The sequence below is a fragment of the Lonchura striata genome, chromosome 8 (genome assembly GCF_050655825.1).
Source record: "Lonchura striata isolate lonStrDom1 chromosome 8, ASM5065582v1, whole genome shotgun sequence".
Lineage (NCBI taxonomy): Eukaryota > Metazoa > Chordata > Aves > Passeriformes > Estrildidae > Lonchura > Lonchura striata.
This window is the reverse complement of record NC_140710.1, coordinates 1,107,737-1,128,425: the sequence shown is the minus strand read 5'-3', so window position 1 is coordinate 1,128,425 and position 20,689 is coordinate 1,107,737. Positions and strand designations below refer to the sequence as shown.

Here is a 20,689-nt window from a genome sequence, read left to right as displayed (position 1 = left end):
CCCTGAATATGGCCTAAGGAATATTTATTCCTTTTATTTTAATTGTCCTTACCCAACACCCTCAGTCAGCACCTCATTAACCCATAAGGACTTCACTGATTTCCACTTAAAAGCTTCTTCAAGCCACAGCTACCGAGGTGAGCCCATCCTCTGGAGATCCCAAATGCCTGGTTGGAGAGCCCCATCCCAAAGCTCCCAAAGGAGCTTTTCTCCTGCTCAGAACACCAAACACCTGCAGGCCCATCCAGCCTGTAACCTGCAGTGTCGCCCTCCAGGCCTTACACGGAACATGGATTTTGCTGGAAAAGACATTCCAAAGGGCCAAAGGCAAAACATTTCCTTTCCAGAAGGAACTTTTCCATTCCTAATCCTGACTGGCAGCTTTTTGGGATAAGCACAAAGGGCAGGCATCCCTTCCAGGCTGCACGTGCCTGGTGATCCCCAGGGCACTCAGGGGATGTTTCTGCTGCAGAAGCATGGATGGAGTGAGCAGCAGAGGTGGGATTTGCTGGAGAGCACCAGGAGCTGCAGCACATCTCCAAACGTGGCAGGCTCCCGTTCTTTCACCAAGGATTCCTTACATAACTCATCACGGATAATAGGGAATCTCCTTCCCCCCACTTTTTGGGTGTCTCACTCACACTTTGCAAATCCTTTCTCCCCCAGAGCTGGAGTGCAGGGAGAAATCCAAGGTCAGCCTGGTGCCCACGGATGGATCCAGCATGGAACAGCCTGACCCAAAAACCTCGGCATAAAATCGCCTTTTGGGAACAAATAGCATCAAGGAAAGGGATATTCCTGACTAAATTCCCATGCTGAGCCCTAAGGATCTGCCAGGAGCTCACACCTACACAGCAAATGGCCGCCCCACTTTATCCTAATTATCCATAAAACCGCCCAAGCGTTCCAGGAGAACAGCCTGGATCTGCATTTGTGCCCCAGGAACTGCAGCTCCCCAGCCCAGGGTGAGGACCTGGCTGCCACACATCCCCTGTGGAATATTCCCATTCCTTCTTCCTGCTCCAGCAGTGCACTCTTCCTTTTCCCCATCCTGCCTCCCTCCCATTCTGGAAAACCAGCTTTGGGACAGCTGGAATAAAGGGTCTAAACTCCCTGTAATAGCATGAATCCCCTCCTGAATCAAACACAACCTCCTGGAAAAGCAAAATCCTGCTTCGTTTCCCACAGGAACACTCAGATCCTGGGGGATGTGCAGGATTTAGGGTGTCTGGGGCCATGGGCAGAGCTGGAGGGATGGTGAACTCGATGATCTGAGAGGGCTTTTCCAACCTAAACAACTCCATGCTCTCAACCCCAGCAAGGCACTGGAATCTCAGTGATGGTTCCAACAGCTGAAAGAATTCTGGAGGTTTAAAACCAGCGCTGGGTGAGCTGGGCCGTTCAAATGTCAGACAGAGGTTTGTGTTTTGGGGTGAAACAACGCCATTCCTGCATTTCCTGCCTTCCCTCCTGGATACCTAAGTGACTTCCAGTGCATTTCCCATCCAGTTATTTCTAAGGCAAACAAGTCATTTCAGGCTATCAATCTTTCAAATTGCTCTCTGGAATAAAACCTTTAAACTTTGCTTTATTTTTTTCCATGCAAAAAACCATTCTCCTCGCTGGAGGCGGGGTGATTAAATTCCTAATTACCCAACTTGCACGTAAAAATGTCTTTCAGGAGAGACCCAAACGTGCCTTTTATGGATGGAGGTTAAAGCCCAGTTTGGAAATCAGTCCCTGGGCGCCCATTTAGGAGCTACCAAGCTGCTAAAAGCTGGGGAAAGTGCACAGACACCCTTAAATAACCCCAGGGCCTCCCTCTGGATCCTCACTGAGGTGCACCAGGATCTCTGCTCAGAGAAAGGAAGGCAGAATTCCCCTGCCTGCAGCCAGGGAAAACCAGGATCTCTGCTCCTGGGAGAGGCACTGGCTACATCCCAATTAAAATCCCTTTAATGCCACGTTTGAAATGTGTAAATGCAATTACACCCTGAGCGTTTTAATTACATCGTGGTGTCTCTCCTAAAAGGAGTTTTAAGAAAGGATTTTCCTGTTTGGAGTTTTCTGTCAGAGGATGCTGGAATTATGGAATGGTTGGGTTGGGAGGGACCCCAAAATCCCCCCAGTGCCACCCCTGCCATGGCAGGGACAGCTTCCACTGTCCCAGGCTGCTGCAGCCTGGATGCAGGGATGGGTGGCAGGGATGGGTCAGGAATCCTGCCTGCTGCTGGGCTGGCTGCAGGCAAGAGGCACAGAGGAATTCTCAGGGAATTCTGCAGCTGAGACAGGACTTTAGCCGTGGCTTTACCTTTTGTGCTCCTTAGAAAGCCAAGAGTGAACTCAGCTGTGCTCAGTGCTTTGGGGAGGAATCCCAAATCACTGCACATCCACATCCCAGCTGTTTCACAGGACATTTCACACCAGTGCATGAGCACATGAGGCTTGTCCCTGTTTTCAGCCCCAGATTCTCCCAGGGGTTATTCTGTGTTCAGCGACCTCATTGAAAACCATGCCATGCATATTCATTGTCTGTTTTGTGTATGGATGTGGCATTTGGAGCCAGGCTGCTTTCCTGCCTGCTTCCCATGATTTCCACAGGAAAGAACTCGTGCATTCCCACATTCCAGGGCTGGAGCCATTCCCAGCACCCACAGCCCTGCACAGGACAGGGAGCTGGGAATGTGGGACCCTAGGGACCCTCAGGGACAGCTCCCAGGGCACTCTGCAGGAACGACAGACCCCCTCACACAGAGCGAGCAGATTCACCCTCACACCCGCCCGGGTTCCCAGAAAGTGCCAGAGAACAGAGGATTTAACTTCCCAGAGAACAGAGGATTTAACTTCCCAGAGAACAGAGGTTTTAACTTCCCAGAGAACAGAGGTTTTAACTTCCCAGAGAACAGAGGTTTTAACTTGCCCCAGAGCCAGGACACAGGGAATGGATTCCCAGTGCCAGAGGGCAGGGCTGGATGGGATATTGGGAAGGAACAGCACCTCACCTCAGCTCACCTCACCTCAATCACCTGGCAGGGTGGGCAGGGCTGGGATGGAATTCCAGAGCAGCTGGAGCTGCCCCTGGATCCCAGAGCCAGGCTGGGCACTGGGGCTGGAGCTCCTGGCACAGTGGGAGGTGTCCCTGCCAGGGCAGGGTGGCACTGGGTGGGATTTGAGGTCCCTCCCAACCCAAACCATTCCAGGATTCTGGGATGATTCCACTTTCTTTCTGTTCAGGTGGAACATTTCCCTTGTGGATGCAGAGTCTGACAGCTCCGACATTCCTCGTTCCCTTCCCGGCGCCTCCCTCCTCCTCTCCATCCCCCAAAAACGGGATCCCAGAACCCCGGATTGGTTTGGACTGGGAAGGACCTTAACCCCCCCAGCTCCGCTCCTCACGCTTCCACGGGAGCTGAGGAGCTTCTCACCCTGCTCACACCGAGGGCCCCAGAGGCGATCCCACAAAACCAAATCCCTGCTGGAACACCATCCATGTCCCAGCCCTGGCACCCGGGATGCTCCTGCCCAGAAACCGGGCAGTGCTTAAAAAGAAACTACAAAATCTGAGCCAAACACCTGCATTTATAATTGTTCCTTTCTGTCCTGAAACATCTCTATTTCTATTTTCTATATTTATTTATGTGTGTGTGTGTTTGCATATGGAAATAGCCCTGGGTTTGGTGTATTAAGCTATATTTGCGTGTTTACATATTTAAATTTCTGTGTGGCTCGGGTATTTATACGTCCATATTTGTATTAATAAATGTATGTATTTATCTACTTGTACATGAGGCATTTATAAATGTCTGTTTATATTTATATAAATGCATATTACATAATTATAGTTATTGATTTATAAATATTTTTTTAAATTCACCTTTTAACTAAAGAAACATTGAGAAATTATTTAATGTACCTGAGTCCCTTCAGAATTAAAAGAGGGATCTATTTAAAATAAATATATTTTAACATATAAATTTGATAATTTTATATTAATTTTCACAGTAAAAATATTATTTTAGTCTGAAATTTCTTTCCTGTGCATCCTGCATGCTTAACTCGGAATGGCAGTAATGGGAATTATAGGAGTTCTTTTTTAGGAGCAGAATGAACCTTTTAACTGCTTTATTTGGCGGGGTTTAGCCCCCGGTGATAACAACTCTCTCATCACAAAGGAGATTTATATCCTACAAACCGCAGGGAAAGAAATTTCTCCCAAAAACTGCTGGATTTTTTTTTCCCCATCTCCTTCCATGTTTCTGACTTGCACTGACAGAAATGCTGGGAATTTTCTGGGGTATAAATTCACCACCCAGGGATGTTTTCATGTGAGAAACATGAGGCCAGTCCCAGATGCACTTTCCCTGTTTAAAATTGTGTTTTCCAGCAGTGTTTTCCAAAAAAACCAAGAATCCAAAAATTTGTGTTTCCCAGCAGTGCTTTCCTGACAACTAAATTGCCAAAAAATTCCCAGCCTCAGATGGCAGCTCCCCCCCCTCACTGCCGAGTTTGGGTGAATTATTCCTCTTGTAAATAAGCAAGCAGGGTGACACTGATCGCCAAAATTTGCAAATAATGTTACTTTTCTCTAGGGTACCTTGAGCTATTGTCCCTTTTTAGTGCTCGGGTGTGTGTCCTGATTTCTGGAGTGTTCAGTCATCCCTGGAGGAGCAGGGGCTGGCCTGCAGAGGTTTCCACATTCTGCAGGAATTTCCCTGCTTCCCAAATCTGGGAGAGCTCAGGCCAAAGGGGTGCCCTGTTGGTCAGGATTTAGGGAAGAAATCTAGAAATAAAATTAATTTATCTCTTATTGGAGCCGTGAATATATTGATGCCTCTGTGATGGCTCTAACACTGGATTAATGAGAATTTATGGGAATTTCTGGGGGGTTTATTTCAGCAGGAACTAGATTCAGATTCCTGCTTTTCGTGGTGCTTCTTTTCCAAAAATCTTTGGGATTGTGTCTGGAGCCTTTGTGTTCTGAGACAAGGACTAAACCATAACTAAAATAACACTTTTTTGGTGACAAACGGCTCTTCCTTGGCGAAGGGAATTAGGAGGGAGCAGGCAGCTGCTGCACGGAATTCCTGGGGAAAATGGGATAAGGGGATAGTCCCAGGCCTGGCAGCCTGACACTGATCCTGCACTGCCACGGAATCAGCAGCACCGTGATTGTTCTTTAGGGAGAATTACAGCAGCTTAATGAAATTAATGCCAGTCCACGTGCCTCAGCATTCCTGCTGCTGGGATTAGGGGGATCAGGGAGCCCAGAAATGCATCTCCAGCTGCACGGGGAGCTCGGGGGGCTGCACTGAACAACTTGGGGTGCACACAGGGAGGGTTGAGGGGAGAAGCCAAATTGTGAGTGGGAATCTCCACAGGCAGAGCGGGATCACCAGGGAACAGCTCCGAGCCTTTGGACACTCAGATCTCCCCCAGAGTGACTTAAAGGTGATATAAAGTGATTTAAAATCAGGGACAGACACAGGGAGTGGCTTCCAAGACTGAAGGCAAGTGAGTTAAAGGTGATATAAAGTGATTTAAAATCAGGGACGGGACACAGGGAGTGGCTTCCAAGACTGAAGGCAAGTGAGTTAAAGGTGATATAAAGTGATTTAAAATCAGGGACGGGACACAGGGAGTGGCTTCCAAGCCTGATGGCAGGGATGGATGGGATATTGGGAATTGGGAATTGTTCCCTGGGAGGGTGGGCAGGGCTGGGACGGAATTCCCAGAGCAGCTGGAATTCCCTGGCAGTGCCCAAGGCCAGGCTGGACACTGGGGCTGGAGCACCTGGGACAGTGGGAGGTGACCCTGCCGTGGCTGGGGTGGTACTGGGTGGGATTTAAGCTCCCCCCAACCCAAACAAAGTTTAAATTTAAGTTCAAGCCCTCGGGGAGAGCCAAAGGCAGGAGGCCCAGCTTCCCTTGGGAACGCTGTGCTGCAGAGGGATCTGGGACAGCAGGAAGCAAGCAAGATCTGCTTGGGGTGTTACAACACGTGGAATAAAAACAGAATAAAAGGCAAAGAGCACGCCCAGAGCTGCCCCACAGTGCCACATCCCCTGAGGAGGGCACAGGGGATTTTCCAGAGCCCCACAGGAACGTTCTCCTGCACTGGCACGACCCCAGAAAAGCCCATTTTGCCCTGCTCGGGTGCTGTAAGGTGAATGTGTTCCCAGTAAAGCTGCCAGAGAGCCTCAGGTGTGAGGGGCTGGAGGAGGAGCCAACCCATCCCGAGGGTGGGACGGGAATGGGAACATTCCAGAACATCCCCCCAGGTTTGATCAGGGGCTGATCCCTCCTCTGCATCCAGCCACACTCACTGCTCCCTTCCCTTCCATACTGTCCTTTTGCGTTCCATCTATTTTCCTCCCAGAGAGCCACAGGAGCTGCTGACGCATCTCCAACCTTTTTCTTAGAGATTCATCAGCTAAAATAGATCCCACATATAAGAATAGGAGGTTTAATGAATTCACACTCCTGTGATGTAACAAGTTAAATTAAAAACACCGAGCTCGTAAGATTTAATAACAAGCCTTTTATGGCAATTTCGCTCTTCCTGCAGGAAAACTTCCTCCTACCAAAACTGGGAAGGATATTTTTAAAAGCTGTGGAACTGGAAGCAATGTTGGAAGCCATCAGAAGGAGCAAAGCCTTTCAGGGACAGGCAGAGTCCCTGAGAGCTTCTTCTGCAGTTGTTGGAATTCTTACGTCACCGAATGCTGGAGCTGATCCCAAATCCAGCGTGGAGAATGGACAGGGACCTTCCTTCCATTGCTGCTGTGAACCCCCTCCAGGAATGGGGACTCCACCACTTCCCCAGGCAGCTCCAAGGCCTGACCACCTTTTGAGAAATTCCTCCTTTCCTCCAGGCTAACAGTGGGAAGCACAACCTCCATTTTAGGGTGAAAAGTCTCAGGATACGTAAAATAACCAGCCTTGGGTTTAATCCTCCCCCTGCAGCATCATCCCCTTCACGGGGCAACCAAACTCTCACCCAACCATCAGGCACAGACACTTGTTCAGCTGCCAACAAACAAAGGAAAGGGAAACATCCAGAAAAATTGAAAGGAAAGTGCCTGGCCATGCCAATGAACATACCAAAAAAAAAAAATAAATATCCCCAAACCAATCCCCACCAAACTCCAAACCCAAACCCCGACGCTGCCGAAGCACACGGGCTGCGGTTCCTAAAATATCTAAAATATTCAGTGCTTGCACTCCCAGATTTGAAATGAGCTCCGATTGATGCGAGGGCTTAGACGAGGTTTGGAATGGTGCAGAGTGCTGCTGCTGAGGCTGGGCTGGGCAGGAAAGGATTCACCTGGGCTGGGGTGGAACTGAGCTGGGATCAGGCAGGAATTCCAGCCCAGGCTGGGGTGGAACTGAGCTGGGATCAGGCTGGGATCAGGCAGGAATTCCAGCCCAGGCTGGGGTGGAACTGAGCTGGGATCAGGCAGGAATTCCAGCCCAGGCTGGGGTGGAACTGAGCTGGGATCAGGCAGGAATTCCAGCCCAGGCTGATGTGGATTTGAGCTGGGATCAGGCAGGAATTCCAGCCCAGGCTGATGTGGATTTGAGCTGGGATCAGGCAGGAATTCCAGCCCAGGCTGGTGTGGAACTGAGCTGGGATCAGGCAGGAATTCCAGCCCAGGCTGATGTGGATTTGAGCTGGGATCAGCTGGGCAGGAATTCCAGCCCAGGCTGGGGTGGAACTGAGCTGGGATCAGGCAGGAATTCCAGCCCAGGCTGGGGTGGAACTGAGCTGGGATCAGGCAGGAATTCCAGCCCAGGCTGGGGTGGATTTGAGCTGGGATCAGGCAGGAATTCCAGCCCAGGCTGATGTGGATTTGAGCTGGGATCAGGCAGGAATTCCAGCCCAGGCTGGAGTGGAACTGAGCTGGGATCAGGCAGGAATTCCAGCCCAGGCTGATGTGGATTTGAGCTGGGATCATCTGGGCAGGAATTCCAGCCCAGGCTGGGGTGGAACTGAGCTGGGATCAGGCAGGAATTCCAGCCCAGGCTGGTGTGGAACTGAGCTGGGATCAGGCAGGAATTCCAGCCCAGGCTGGGGTGGAACTGAGCTGGGATCAGGCAGGAATTCCAGCCCAGGCTGGGGTGGATTTGAGCTGGGATCAGGCAGGAATTCCAGCCCAGGCTGGTGTGGAATTGAGCTGGGATCAGGCAGGAATTCCAGCCCAGGCTGGGGTGGATTTGAGCTGGGATCATCTGGGCAGGAATTCCAGCCCAGGCTGGAGTGGATTTGAGCTGGGATCAGGCAGGAATTCCAGCCCAGGCTGGGGTGGAATTGAGCTGGGATCAGGCAGGAATTCCAGCCCAGGCTGGGGTGGAACTGAGCTGGGATCAGGCAGGAATTCCAGCCCAGGCTGGGGTGGAACTGAGCTGGGATCAGTTGGGCAGGAATTCCAGCCCAGGCTGATGTGGATTTGAGCTGGGATCAGGCAGGAATTCCAGCCCAGGCTGGGGTGGAACTGAGCTGGGATCAGGCAGGAATTCCAGCCCAGGCTGGGGTGGAACTGAGCTGGGATCAGGCAGGAATTCCAGCCCAGGCTGGGGTGGAACTGAGCTGGGATCATCTGGGCAGGAATTCCAGCCCAGGCTGGGGTGGAACTGAGCTGGGATCATCTGGGCAGGAATTCCAGCCCAGGCTGGGGTGGATTTGAGCTGGGATCAGGCAGGAATTCCAGCCCAGGCTGGAGTGGATTTGAGCTGGGATCATCTGGGCAGGAATTCCAGCCCAGGCTGGGGTGGAACTGAGCTGGGATCATCTGGGCAGGAATTCCAGCCCAGGCTGGGGTGGAACTGAGCTGGGATCAGGCTGGGCTGGGCAGGCTGTGGCTGCCCCTGGATCCCTGGCAGTGCCCAGGCACTGGGACATGGAGGTGTCCCTGCCATGGCAGGGCTGGCATGGGATGAGCTTTAAGGTCCCTCCCAACCCAAACCACTCTGGGATTCCATGGAAAACTGCCCGAAAGGCCAAAGGAATCAGTGCAGCCGTCAGGCCACGGCCTCCCAGGAGGCAGGGAACACGTGGCAGAGAAATCCCAACGTTTGTGCTCTGCCACAGCTTCTCCCCCATTTATTCCAGAGAACCCTGCAGCAATGAAACCGAAGGAACGGGAGGAAAAGGCACAAACGCCACCCCCTGAATGGAAAAACTGCAATATTTGTGCAGCATGCACAGCCCTGCGCCTGGCACGGGGAATGCTGCCCTTCAGCACAACCTGGCATCCCTGCATTTAATGCTCTGCCCGCTGCTCCCAGCATGGAAAGCCTCCTGCAAACACTCAAATAATCCATCCAAACCTGGCAAAACCACGCCAGGAGGCTGCCCGGAGATGCCACCTTCATTGAATCACTTGCAGGAGCTGCTGATTTACTCATCCACGAAGCTCTGCTGCTCCAGGGTCCCCCGGGCTGCTCCAGGCACTGTCCCAGGTGAAATGAGGCTGCAAATGGGAGCGGCGGGAGCCTGGCAGGGAAAAGGGACAGCACCTGCAGGGGACAGTCCCCTCTGCCCGAGGCCACCAGACGCTCCCAGCCCACCCCAGGGACGCTCAGGGAGCGTGGGGTGGGCTCCTGCCAGGGCTGCTCCAAACCAGACCCTGCTCATCCCTGCGTCTGCCCAGTCCAAGGGCTCCTGTGGGAAAGGATCTTTCCTTTTCGGCTTCTCCACGTGCCCTGGAATTGCCTGAACGTGCTTAAAATTAAGGGTTTTTTGTTTTTTTTAACATTTGCATGTGTTCCGAGTCACAGGATTGTGGGATGGTCTGAGTTGGATTTTGCTGATTTTTTTTTCGGGTGTTTTCCCCTTTTTTGGGATTCCCACTTGGGATGTCCTGACCAGGGACAGACTTGGGCTCAATAATGCTGAGGGTCCCTTCCAATTCAGCATATTCTGGGGCTCTATGAAAGATCATTTGATTCCAACCCCCAAAGCTCCTCTAATGCCATCCCAAATTCCCAATTTGCCTGTGCAGAATAAACCACAGCTCAAGTTCCCTTCCACCCACTGCACTTCACCCACTAAACCTTGTCCCAGGCTCTCAGAACTGCCCCAAACAAACCTGGCTTGTGCTCCTCTTGTTGACAAAGAAATCACAAACACACAAGCAGCTGAAATCCCATCAAATGAAGAATCCTGCTCCAGGAAATCAATTACAAAATCGTTACAGATCTTGCAGGAAACCTGGATTTCTTTCCTGGCCTGCTTCCTCAAAGCAACTTTAGTCACAAAGCCCTCATCTCCACAACAATGCCACGATGCAGTTTGCTAATTAGCTTTTTCCACTCCTTAATTAAGAAGAAGTGCTCATGTTGTATCTGCAGTTAAATGGTGGCAGCAGCCACCACTCTGTGTTTTATTTCTATTTCAATCTTTATTTTCTTTATTTTCTCTTAATTTCATTTTCACTTCCATTTCAAACGCCCGTTTTGATCCCTGTTTTAATTAGCTGGGTTGTAGCTGCTCCAGAGGAAATTTGGGAAGGTTTTTTTTTGGGATAAACATGGATGAGTCTCTCAACAAAGCAGCGGATTCACTCAAAAGCTCCTGCAGGTCCAGCAGCCTCCTGCCCTGCACTGGGACCCACGGAATGCAGCCCGTGGAGCTCTCCTGACTCCAGGCAAATTGTGAGGATACAGAGGAAAAGGAAAAGAATATGGTAAAGGAAAAGGAAAAGGAAAAGGAAAAGGAAAAGGAAAAGGAAAAGGAAAAGGAAAAGGAAAAGGAAAAGGAAAAGGAAAAGGAAAAGGAAAAGGAAAAGGAAAAGGAAAAGGAAAAGGAAAAAGGAAAAAGGAAAAAGGAAAAGGAAAAGGAAAAGGAAAAGGAAAAGGAAAAGGAAAAGGAAAAGGAAAAGGAAAAGGAAAAGGAAAAGGAAAAGGAAAAGGAAAAGGAAAAGGAAAAGGAAAAGGAAAAAGGAAAAAGGAAAAGGAAAAGGAAAAGGAAAAGAAAAAGAAAAAGAAAAAGAAAAAGAAAAAGAAAAAGAAAAAGAAAAAGAAAAAGAAAAAGAAAAAGAAAAAGAAAAAGCTGTGGGATAGCTCAGAGTCAGATCTGCTGCATGCAGTCACAAATGCTGGGCAGAGAGGAACTAAATTAGACAAGGAAAAAGCAAATGTGTTTGGATATGGGGACGAGCTGCCTGGGAATTCCTGGGAAACAAATGGTGACTGGAATTGTGGCTCACAGCTGCACGCGAGTGCCCAGCACCACAACTCTCGCTGCCCACAGCTCCAGGCCCCTGTGCTGCTGCCTGCAGCTGCAGGAGAGGCTGGCCCTGGCTGGACGGGCACAGGGGGCCAGGCAGGGTCCAACCCAGCCCCGAATTCTCATTTACCCAGCCCCGGCTTCGTCTGGGGGCTCACAGCAACCAGGGTCTCCCGCTTCACTGACCCCGTGCATGAGATTCCAGCAAATCCTGAGAATCCCAGAATTCCTGAGGAAAAGCCCTCCAAGGTCCCAGCTGTGCCCAATCCCCACCCTGTCCCCAGCCCGGGCACTGAGGGTCACCCCCAGCCCTTCCTTGGACACCTCCAGGGATGGGCACTCCAGAATTCCCTGGAATGCCACTCTCCTGCCTCCTTGCCCCCACCCTGGTTTGTATTTCCCCCAAACTCACTTGGACTAAAGAGAAACCGAAGGAGGACACAAAGCAGGCAGCTGCTCTGTGGGTGGATGCTGCCAGCCCTTCCCATGGATACAAGCGACCTCGGGGATGGATTTCTCCAAAGTCACCGCTCCAAGGCCAGGGTGTCTCGGGCAGGGATGAAATCCAGGCTGACACGCTGCCTCACACCTGCTGCTGCTGCAGCAGTCCCCCCAAAATAGCAGCTCTGAGGAAAGGCCTGAGCCTGGCAGCTCCTGGAGCTCCCTTTTCCACCCCTCCAAGTCCTCACTCGGTTGTCATCACAACTGGAAATGCTCATCCAGCAGAGTGACAATGACATCCCGTTCAAAGGGTGCCTTTTGCTGGCACGTGGAGACAAGGGCAGCCCTGGAAAATGCACAGAATTCCCTGCTTTCAGGGTTTTCTGTGCCCAGGCTCCCAGTTTTCAGTGTGGCCTCTTTCCACAGAGGTATTTCTGCAGGAATCCTGAGAAGTGGCTTTGCTGCGGGAAAAAGAATCCTGAGAAAAACACTGCAGCACCTTCAGCCATAGATCAACCAACCCAGAAAGCTCTGTTCTACATCCCAAGGAAAATTCCTACAAATACGGGTCCATTCACTGAGCTGGTGCCCAAGGCTCATGCAGAACCTCATTCCCAAAATGGCACAACCTGCAGGAGTCCCTGGACAGGGACCTGGGACAAGGAGCTGTCCTGGCCAGCAGTGGGATCCTGAGGGACAATGAAATGTCCCTGGCCAGCAGTGCCCAGTGGATCCTGGATTGGGAAGAGCATTCCCAGCAGCTCAGGGCTGATCCTGCCCCTGTGCCCAGCCCTGGGGCAGGGTCCCATCCACAGCCTGAGTGACCACGGCCACTCCAGCCTGGCCTCACTCCCCTCCTGCTCCCCCATGAGCACCACAAAGCCCAGAGGATTTGGGATTGATGCTCCCAAACAGGAACACCTCGTGCAGCCGTGGCTATTCCTGGACAAAACCCGTTGGAAGGCAATTCCAGCCCTCCATCAGCCCGAGGAGCTCCTCCCAAGGCTCTGCTCCAGGAGTCTGTCCCAGGCTCTCCCCAGAGCTCCCTCAGGACAGCACCGAGCGCTCCCAGCCCTGCTGTGCTCCCCGGATTTCCCTGCGTGACACGGCACATCCCACGGCACAGCAGGGCCCCGTCACTCTGCTGTGACACAATTCCCAGCTTTCCCCACAATTCCCAGGTTTTTCCACAATCCCCAGCTTCCCCACAGCTCCTGGCTGCAGCGATGCCAGCCCAGGCTGGGGTGGGAGCTCCCAGGCAGGGTAAGGAGGGAGCACAGTCCCAGGAGGAGCAGCACCTGCAGCCCCCAGGTCCCTTCCCCCGCAGGTGGGGACAGCATCCCCCACCCCAAACCCAACTCCTGCAGGGCTGGAGGGCAGAGCCCCGCTCCTGCCAGGAGCAGGAGGAAGCCCATTGCGTATTTCTGCTTCCCAATCCAGCCAGGAGAGCACCGGGAGGATCAAACTGCCTTCGTGCTGCAGGAGCGAGCGCTGATGGATTTAGAGGGGGAAAAAAAAGAATCAAAAAAAAATCCCTCTCCATATAAGGGCTGCGAACATTTTCCCACTTAAGACAACGTGTGGGATCATATTCACAGACACAGAAATATGTTCTGTTCCCCGACACCCACGGGCCTGGAACACCAGGCTGAAGTGCTGGCAGGAATCAGAACCATTTGTTAAGTACAAAAAATGTCTCACATAATTAGGGAACTGCTGAAAGCCACCAATTTAGTGCTCAGGCTGGAGAATGTAGGGATATTTCTTGGAACAACAGGCAGAGCTGCCTCCACGCCGCACACACAGCAAATACCTGGGGCAAAATCAAATTGCACCGAGATTCCCACCCCTTCAGAGGATGGAGCCAGGATACCCCCACTGGGAGGACCACCAGAGTCCTGATTTTATTGCTGCCTATGAAGGGAATGGCCCTTCCCAGCCTCATCCCTCCATTCCCAGCATGGCTCCACCACCATCCCAACCTGTCCCTCTGCCCCAGGCTGTCCAAGTGCCCTCCCGGCAGGAGCACGGAGCCAAAAACATCTCCCAGACGTGTCCCAGAGCTGAGGAACCTCTGTCCCAGAGACTCCTCAAAGATGAGCACTGGGAAGGGCAGCGGCGAAGGGAAGATGGAAGGTGCTGCTGGAAACAGAACTTGTGGAGGTGTCTGCATGGAGCTGATTTTTTATATATTGGGGGGGAAAAGCGAGAAAAGCAGAGACTGCTGGGGTTTGACCTGGGAAGAGCTGGAGACAGAGCTCCTGGCAGCCACAGCTCAGCTCCCTGGCCCCCAGAGCCACCAAAGTCTCCCCACCCAGAGCTGTGTCCCCTCCTGGCAGCATCTCCTCAACCCCAGCAGGGTTTGTCCCCAAACAAAGCCACCATTGTCCCTCCTAAAGCCAACAAGGCACGTCCCCACAGAGCTGTGTCCCCTCCTGGCAGCATCTCCTCAACCCCAGCAGGGTTTGTCCCCAAACAAAGCCACCATTGTCCCTCCTAAAGCCACCAAGGCACGTCCCCACAGAGCTGTGTCCCCTCCTGGCAGCATCTCCTCAACCCTCAGCAGGGTTTGTCCCCCCCAGAGCCACCAAGGTGTGTCCCCCAGAGCTGTGTCCCCTTCTGGAGAGCAGCTCCTCAACCCCCAGTGGGGTTTGGCTCTCCTAAAGCCACCAAAGTCCCCCTGCCCAGAGCTGTCGCCTCGTGCCAGCATCTCCTCAACCCCAGCAGCATTTGTCCCCAAACAAAGCCACCATTGTCCCTCCTAAAGCCACCAAGGTCTGTGCTCACAGAGCTCTGTCCCTCCTGCCAGCATCTCCTCAACCCGAGCAGCATCTGTCCCCCACCAAAGCCATCATTGTCTGTCCCCACAGAGCTCTCTCCTCAACCCCAGCAGGTTTTGTCCCCTGCCAAAGCCACCATTGTCACTCCTAAAGCCACCAAGGTGTGTCCTCCACCCCCCTGAGCCGTGTCCCCTGGTGGCAGCAGCTCTGAGCTCCACAGGGTCTGTCCCCCCAGAGCCACCAAGGTGTGTCCCCCCAGAGCTGTGTCCCCTTCTGGACAGCAGCTCCCCAACCCCAGCAGCATCTGTCCCCCACCAAAGCCATCATTGTCTGTCCCCACAGAGCTACCAAGGTGTGTCCCCACAGAGCTCTGTCCCTCCTGCCAGCATCTCCTCAACCCCAGCAGGGTTTGTCCCCCTCAAAACCACCATTGTCCCTCCTAAAGCCACCAAGGCGCATCCACACCGAGCGCTGTCCCTCCTGCCAGCATCTCCTCAACCCCAGCAGGGTTTGTCCCCCTCAAAGCCACCATTGCCCCTTCTAAAGCCACCAAGGTCTGTGCTCACAGAGCTGTGTCCCTCCTGCCAGCATCTCCACAACCCCAGCAGGGTTTGTCTCCCCCAAAAGCCATCATTGTCCTTCCTAAAGCCACCAAGGCGCATCTGCACCGAGCGCTGTCCCTCCTGCCAGCATCTCCTCAACCCCAGCAGGGTTTGTCCCCAAACAAAGCCACCAAGGTGTGTCCCCCACCCCCCCGAGCCGTGTCCCCTGGTGGCAGCAGCTCTGAGCTCCACAGGGTCTGTCCCCCCGAGCCCCCCGGGTGTCCCCCCGGCCCCCCAGGTGTGTCCCCCCGAGCCCCCCGGGTGTCCCCCCGGCCCCCCAGGTGTGTCCCCCCCGTCCCTGGGTGTCCCCCGGGTGTCGCCAGCACCTCTGCAGAGCAGGCTCGGGTTCTGCAGCAGGGACACCAGGCGCCGGCGCCGGCCCCGCTCGCGGCTCCTGCCGTGGCTCGGGGGAGGGATGAATCCGCTGCCTCGGCGCGTTCCTCGCGGGGGGAATTCGGGGATGCCGCCGTGCCCGTGCCCGTGCCCGTGCCCGTGCCATGCCATCCCTCGCTCCGGGGCCGCCGCGGCGGCGATGTCCGAGTGACGGGAGCGGGGTCGTGCGGCGATCCAGGGCCGGGCCGAGCCCCGGTGCCCGGGCAGCGCTCGGGGCAGCGCGGGGGGATGCTCGCCCTGCCCGCTGCGCGCCTGGCCCGCGGGGACGATTCCCGAGCTCCGCGGCTGCCCGAAGGCTCCTCAGAGGCGGTTTTATTCCCGGCGGATCCCCCGGAGTCGGTCCGAGCTGCCGAGCATCCCAAGGACGCTCCGGACCTCCGGCGCGGGCGCTGCCCGAGCGGCGCCCCGCGACCCCCGGGAGGCGGATTGCAGCGCTGGATTCCCGGCCGTGGGAATGTGCCCGGCGCTCCCAGTCCCGCCGCGGCTCCTACATCCCGAGCGCCGGGATCGGCTCGGCTCTGCGCTCTCCTCCGCCCGACTCGCACGAATTCGGATTATTTCTGCCCGCTGGCCACTGCTTCCTAGCCTAGAAAAGGTTACATTTGCTCTCCACGGATTCTCTTGGCGCCGAGTCTCATTTCCAAATCTTTTCCCCAGCAAAAATATTCGGGAAGGAAAAAAAAAAAAAAAGAAAAAAATTAAAAAGCACCGTTTTCCTCCGATGAGCTTAAACTCTTGCAGCTCTAAAGTCATTCACTCCGGATCCAAGGGAACTAAAGGATGAGGAATGTTCTCCTCCTTATAATAAAAAAGAGCCTTCCTGATCTTACAGCTTCTTTTCTTCTTTATTCACCAGAACCTGATCCATTAACACGGTATTTGCTCCCTTTTCCCAGAGCGCGGGGATTTAAGGCTCCTTTCTTCCCCTGATTCTGCGCTTGGCTCCAGCCCCGCCAGCAGCAGCTTCTCCCCGGGGCTCTCCAGCCTCATTCGAGCTGCTTCCAGCCATCCCTGCTCATCCCTCCACCTTCCTCCCTTCCCCAACTTCTCCGCAGCTCGCACCGGGAGGGGCGGCTCTGCCCAGTCAAACACGGAGGATTTCTCTGCTCTCGACAAATTGCTGCATTCCCAAGGAAAAAAAAAAAAAATCACAAAAAAAAAAAAAAAAAAAAAAAAAAAGCCACCAAAACCCAGCCCCGAGTTCTGCAAGCCTTGTCCTAGGATTTGATGCAATCTGCAAATGAGAGCCTACGGAAACCACGCTAAAATTAGAGGGAGCTGAGATGAAAACCAAGGACACATCGTGGCTCTTGGAAATCTTTAAATAGGGCTTGGTACCACCTCGAGGAGCTCGGGCTGCGCTGGGCTCGCATCCACCGAAATCCCGAATTCCTTAATTGGGATTCTCAAGCGGCCCTGGCTGCTCCTGGGACCCTCTCGGGGTGCTGCGGGTGGGCTCCCGGCCCCAGCTGTGTCCCAGCGGCTTTTCCCGTGCCGATGCTCAGCCCGATGGATCCACAGCCCGCAGGGGAGCAGCTCCTCCTCCACCTGCCGAAAACCGTGCCCAGCCCGGTGCCAGGCGGGCCAGCCGGGACGGGCACCCTGGAGCGCCTCCCCGCCGGGCAGGGGAGGGGTGTCAGCTGAATTCCAGCAGGATAAAATTCCCTGAATGCCCAGGAGGATCCACCCTTCCTGAAGCCCTGCTGTCCCTCAGTCCCCCTCCCTGACCCCAGGCCTCTCCCGGTTTGCCCCGGCTGCCCCAGGGGACGGGGCTGGCCCAGGGGATGGCACCGTGGCCACGGGGCTCGGGGGGACTCGGGGGCTGCCACCGCACGGCCCCAGCCTGTCCTGGCATGGATTGCCATGTCCTGCTGTGCTCGGGATCCCTGGAGTCTCTGCTTTAGGATCAACGCTCCCAGCAAAGCCTCACCAGGTGCAAACACCTTAAATCAGGTGATTATTCTGAATTTTGGGGGCTCTAACGGTGCTGCTGCCTTGAAATATTCCAGGAACAGCGCCCAAGCTTTTAAAATCCTTTCTGTGGGGTTTTAAACTTGAACCAATTGTGAATGCATTGTGGGAAGCAGCGAGGAATTGCTGCAGGAGCAGGGAGTGGGGAATTTGCTGCTGGGCAGGCAGCACCTTCCCAGGGAGTCCAGCGCAGCCCTCCGCAGCCTTTGCTCCCGAGCTGCAGCTCCCCGGATCCACCAGGCACCCCGGAATGCTTTTGTTACTCCAGCAACTGCTAAAATCAGTGGAATCTAACCCCCCTTTTTCAGGGGATTCACACCAACTGTGTAACAGAAGCACAGAGCAAAGCTCCTCCTCCGTGAGGTAATTAAAAAATTAAAATCGCCGCTTTATCCAAAGAAAAAGTTTTACAGATGGAATACAGGCCAAGGTTAAAGTTCACAGGGACACCGAGGTAAAGCGGCGCAGCGAGGCACCGGATGATAAAATCACTGAATTTCGGAATAATCACGGTAATTAATGATGTTTGGAGAACGAAGAGCCCTCCTCTCGCTGCGGCTGCACGCAGAGGAGGCTCCGTGACCTCCCGGGGCCCTTCCCTCTCCACGGCCAGGCACCGGGAGCGCTCCCCAGAGCGGGTCCCGCTCCCGGGGCCACCGTCCCGCCCGAGCACGCCGGGTCCCGGCTCGGCTGCTCTGCTCCTTCCCGAGCGCTGCTCTGCTCCTTCCCGAGCGCTGCTCTGCTCCTTCCCGAGCGCTGCTCCTTCCCCGGAGCGGCCGCAATCTGCGAGGTTGCCATGGCGAGCATCCCTCCCTCCTCCTCCTCCTCCTCCTCCGCGAGGAGCTGAGCGAGCAGATGCGGAGCAGCACAAGCCGGCGGGTTAAGTCACTTCTCTGCTCGTGGGGCGCTGAGGGAAACGCGTTGGATTTCAGCTCTTCCCAAGGATTATTCCCACCCAAGCACCTGAGGTTAAAGGCACCAACCAACGGCACGTGGCCGGAGTTTTTAGCTGGAAATCACGGGCGGACAGGAGCGAAAGGAAGGGATTTAGATGGAGTGTGGGCCACGGCAAAAATCCCCATCGGACCGTTTCCATTTCCCAAAAGCCAAGGAACTTCCAGCAGGGCTCTCCTGTCCGTGACCCTCCCCGGCCCAGCCTCCCAGGGCAAACGAGCGAAGGCGGCTCGGTGCCCTCGGCACACGCTGTCCCTCAGCAGCGACACGGGCACGGACACGGGCACGGGCACGGGCACGGACAGGGACAGGGACACGGACACGGGCACGGACACGGGCACGGACACGGACACGGGCACGGACATGGGCATGGACATGGGCATGGACACGGACACGGACAGGGACACGGACACGGGCACGGACAGGGACAGGGACATGGACACGGGCACGGGCACGGGCACGGACACGGGCACGGGCACGGACACGGGCACGGACACGGACAGGGACAGGGACACGGGCACGGACAGGGACAGGGACAGGGACACGGGCACGGGCACGGACACGGACACGGGCACGGACACGGACAGGGACAGGGACACGGGCACGGACAGGGACAGGGACATGGACACGGGCACGGGCACGGGCACGGGCACGGGCACGGGCACGGACAGGGACACGGACACGGGCACGGACACGCGGGCTCCGAGCGCAGGGCCCGGCTCCTGCCCAGCCTCCCCCGAATCCCCCAGCACGGGGGGAGCCGGTGCCCATCGCCCGCTGCCCCCAGACCCCGGACACCGCGCTGGGCACCGCGCTGGGCACCGGGCCGGACACAGAACGGGCCGGACACAGAACGGGCCGGGGCACGCAGCGGCAGCGCCACGCGGGACCGCGGGAGGCGGCGATGTCCCTGCGCGGAGGGAGGGAGGGAGGGAGGGAGGGAGGGAAGGAGGGATGGAGGGAGGGAGAGAGGGAGGGAGGGAGCCTCCTCCGCACCTCCCCGCGCCTCCACCGGCGCTGCGAAGGGCGCAGAATTTTCCAGGAGCCGCGCCGAGCCCGAGCGCGCCGCAGGCAGGTTGCGCGGCCGCGCCGCGGGGGCTGCGCGGGGCCGGCGGCGGCGCGCCCCGGGCGCTGCCCGCGCTCTTTGTCCCCGGCGGGGCCGCCCCGCGCCCCCTCCCCGCGCCCGGCGGCGGCCCGGGCACCCCCCGGCCCCGGCCCCGCTACTCACGGTGCAGGCGGGAGCGCGCGTCCATGCGCGGCCGAGCCGCGGTGCGGGGGCTGCCCGCGGCTGTCCCGCCGCCCGCCCCGCCGCGCCGCGGAGCCCAGGGCCGGGCCCGCTCCGCCTCCGCGGGCGGCGCCCAGACACAAAGCGGCGGCGGCGGCGGCGGCGGCGGCGGCGGCGGCGGCGGCGGCGGCGGCGGCGGCGGGGCGGGTCCGGTCCCGCTGCGCGCCCGCGCTGCGCTCCGCGGCGGCGCAGGGGCGGTGCGGGGGGGCGGGACGCGGCCGCGCCCCCCCCGCGGGGCGGTGCGGAGCGGGGATGCGGGAGGATGCGGGAGGATGCGGGAGGATGCGGGGCGGGGGATGCCGTGTGGGATGTGCGGGGGATGCGGTGCGGAGCGGAGCGCGCAGGCGGTGCCCGCGCCCGTCCCCGCCCGTCCCCGTCCCGACGGGGCGCCCCGCGCGCGGAGCATCCCCGGAGCATCCCCGGAGCATCCCCGGAGCATCCCCCGGCCCCCAGCCACGGCCCCGGGGCAGCTCCGGGCCGCTCATCGCTCCTTCCCACAGGAGCGGTTTCCTCACCCGGGCCAAGGTGCGGGAAGGGCTCGCAGCCTCCCGGGAGCAGTGCTGGGCACAGCTCGGTGTCCCCTGCGGGCTGCGGTGTCACGGGCCACGGGCTAAACCCGCGGGGGTCATGGGGAACCCCCGGCAGGGACCCGAGGCTGCCCTGCTGTCCTCCATCCCCGGAGCACAGAGCAGGGCACGCCCGTGCCTGTGCCACCCTGTGCCACCCTGTGCCACCCTGTGCCACCCTGTGCCACCCTGTGCCACCCTGCCCGCTGTCGCTGTGTGACCTGCAGCGACCCTGGGAACCCTCCGGGGCTCTCGGAGACACAGAACGCGTTGGGCTGGGAGGGACCTTAAAGCTCACCTCGTTCCAGCCCTGCCGCGGCAGGGACACCTCCTGCCACAGCCCTGCCCGCGGCTGGGCTCCTGCAGCCTCTCCTGGTGGCCCTCGGAGCAGCTGGGCCAGCAGCAAGTCCTGGAGCTGCTCAGCTCCCTTCTGTGTTCCCAAAGGCAGCAAAGCCGGCCCTGCTCCTGCCG

At 56.5% G+C, this 20,689-nt stretch overlaps 1 protein-coding gene across 7 annotated transcripts in view; it reads right to left on the bottom strand.

Moving 5' to 3' along the window:
* Positions 1-19,725, bottom strand: part of LRRC7 (leucine rich repeat containing 7) — a 95,110-nt gene extending 75,385 nt beyond the window's left edge. For 2 of the 7 annotated variants that reach the window (XR_014956984.1, XR_014956985.1), the window contains exon 1: positions 15,376-15,666. Coding sequence is in view for 5 of the 7 variants with exons in the window: in XM_085586073.1 (XP_085442199.1) it covers positions 15,376-15,553 (178 nt within the window). In the remaining 2 variants the exon portion in view is untranslated. Of the gene's footprint in view, positions 1-15,375; positions 15,725-19,595 lie in introns of those variants that run through there. The other 5 variants (XM_077785298.2, XM_085586073.1, XM_085586075.1 and 2 more) reach the window with 5 other exon arrangements.
* Between the last annotated feature and the right edge of the window lie 964 nt (positions 19,726-20,689).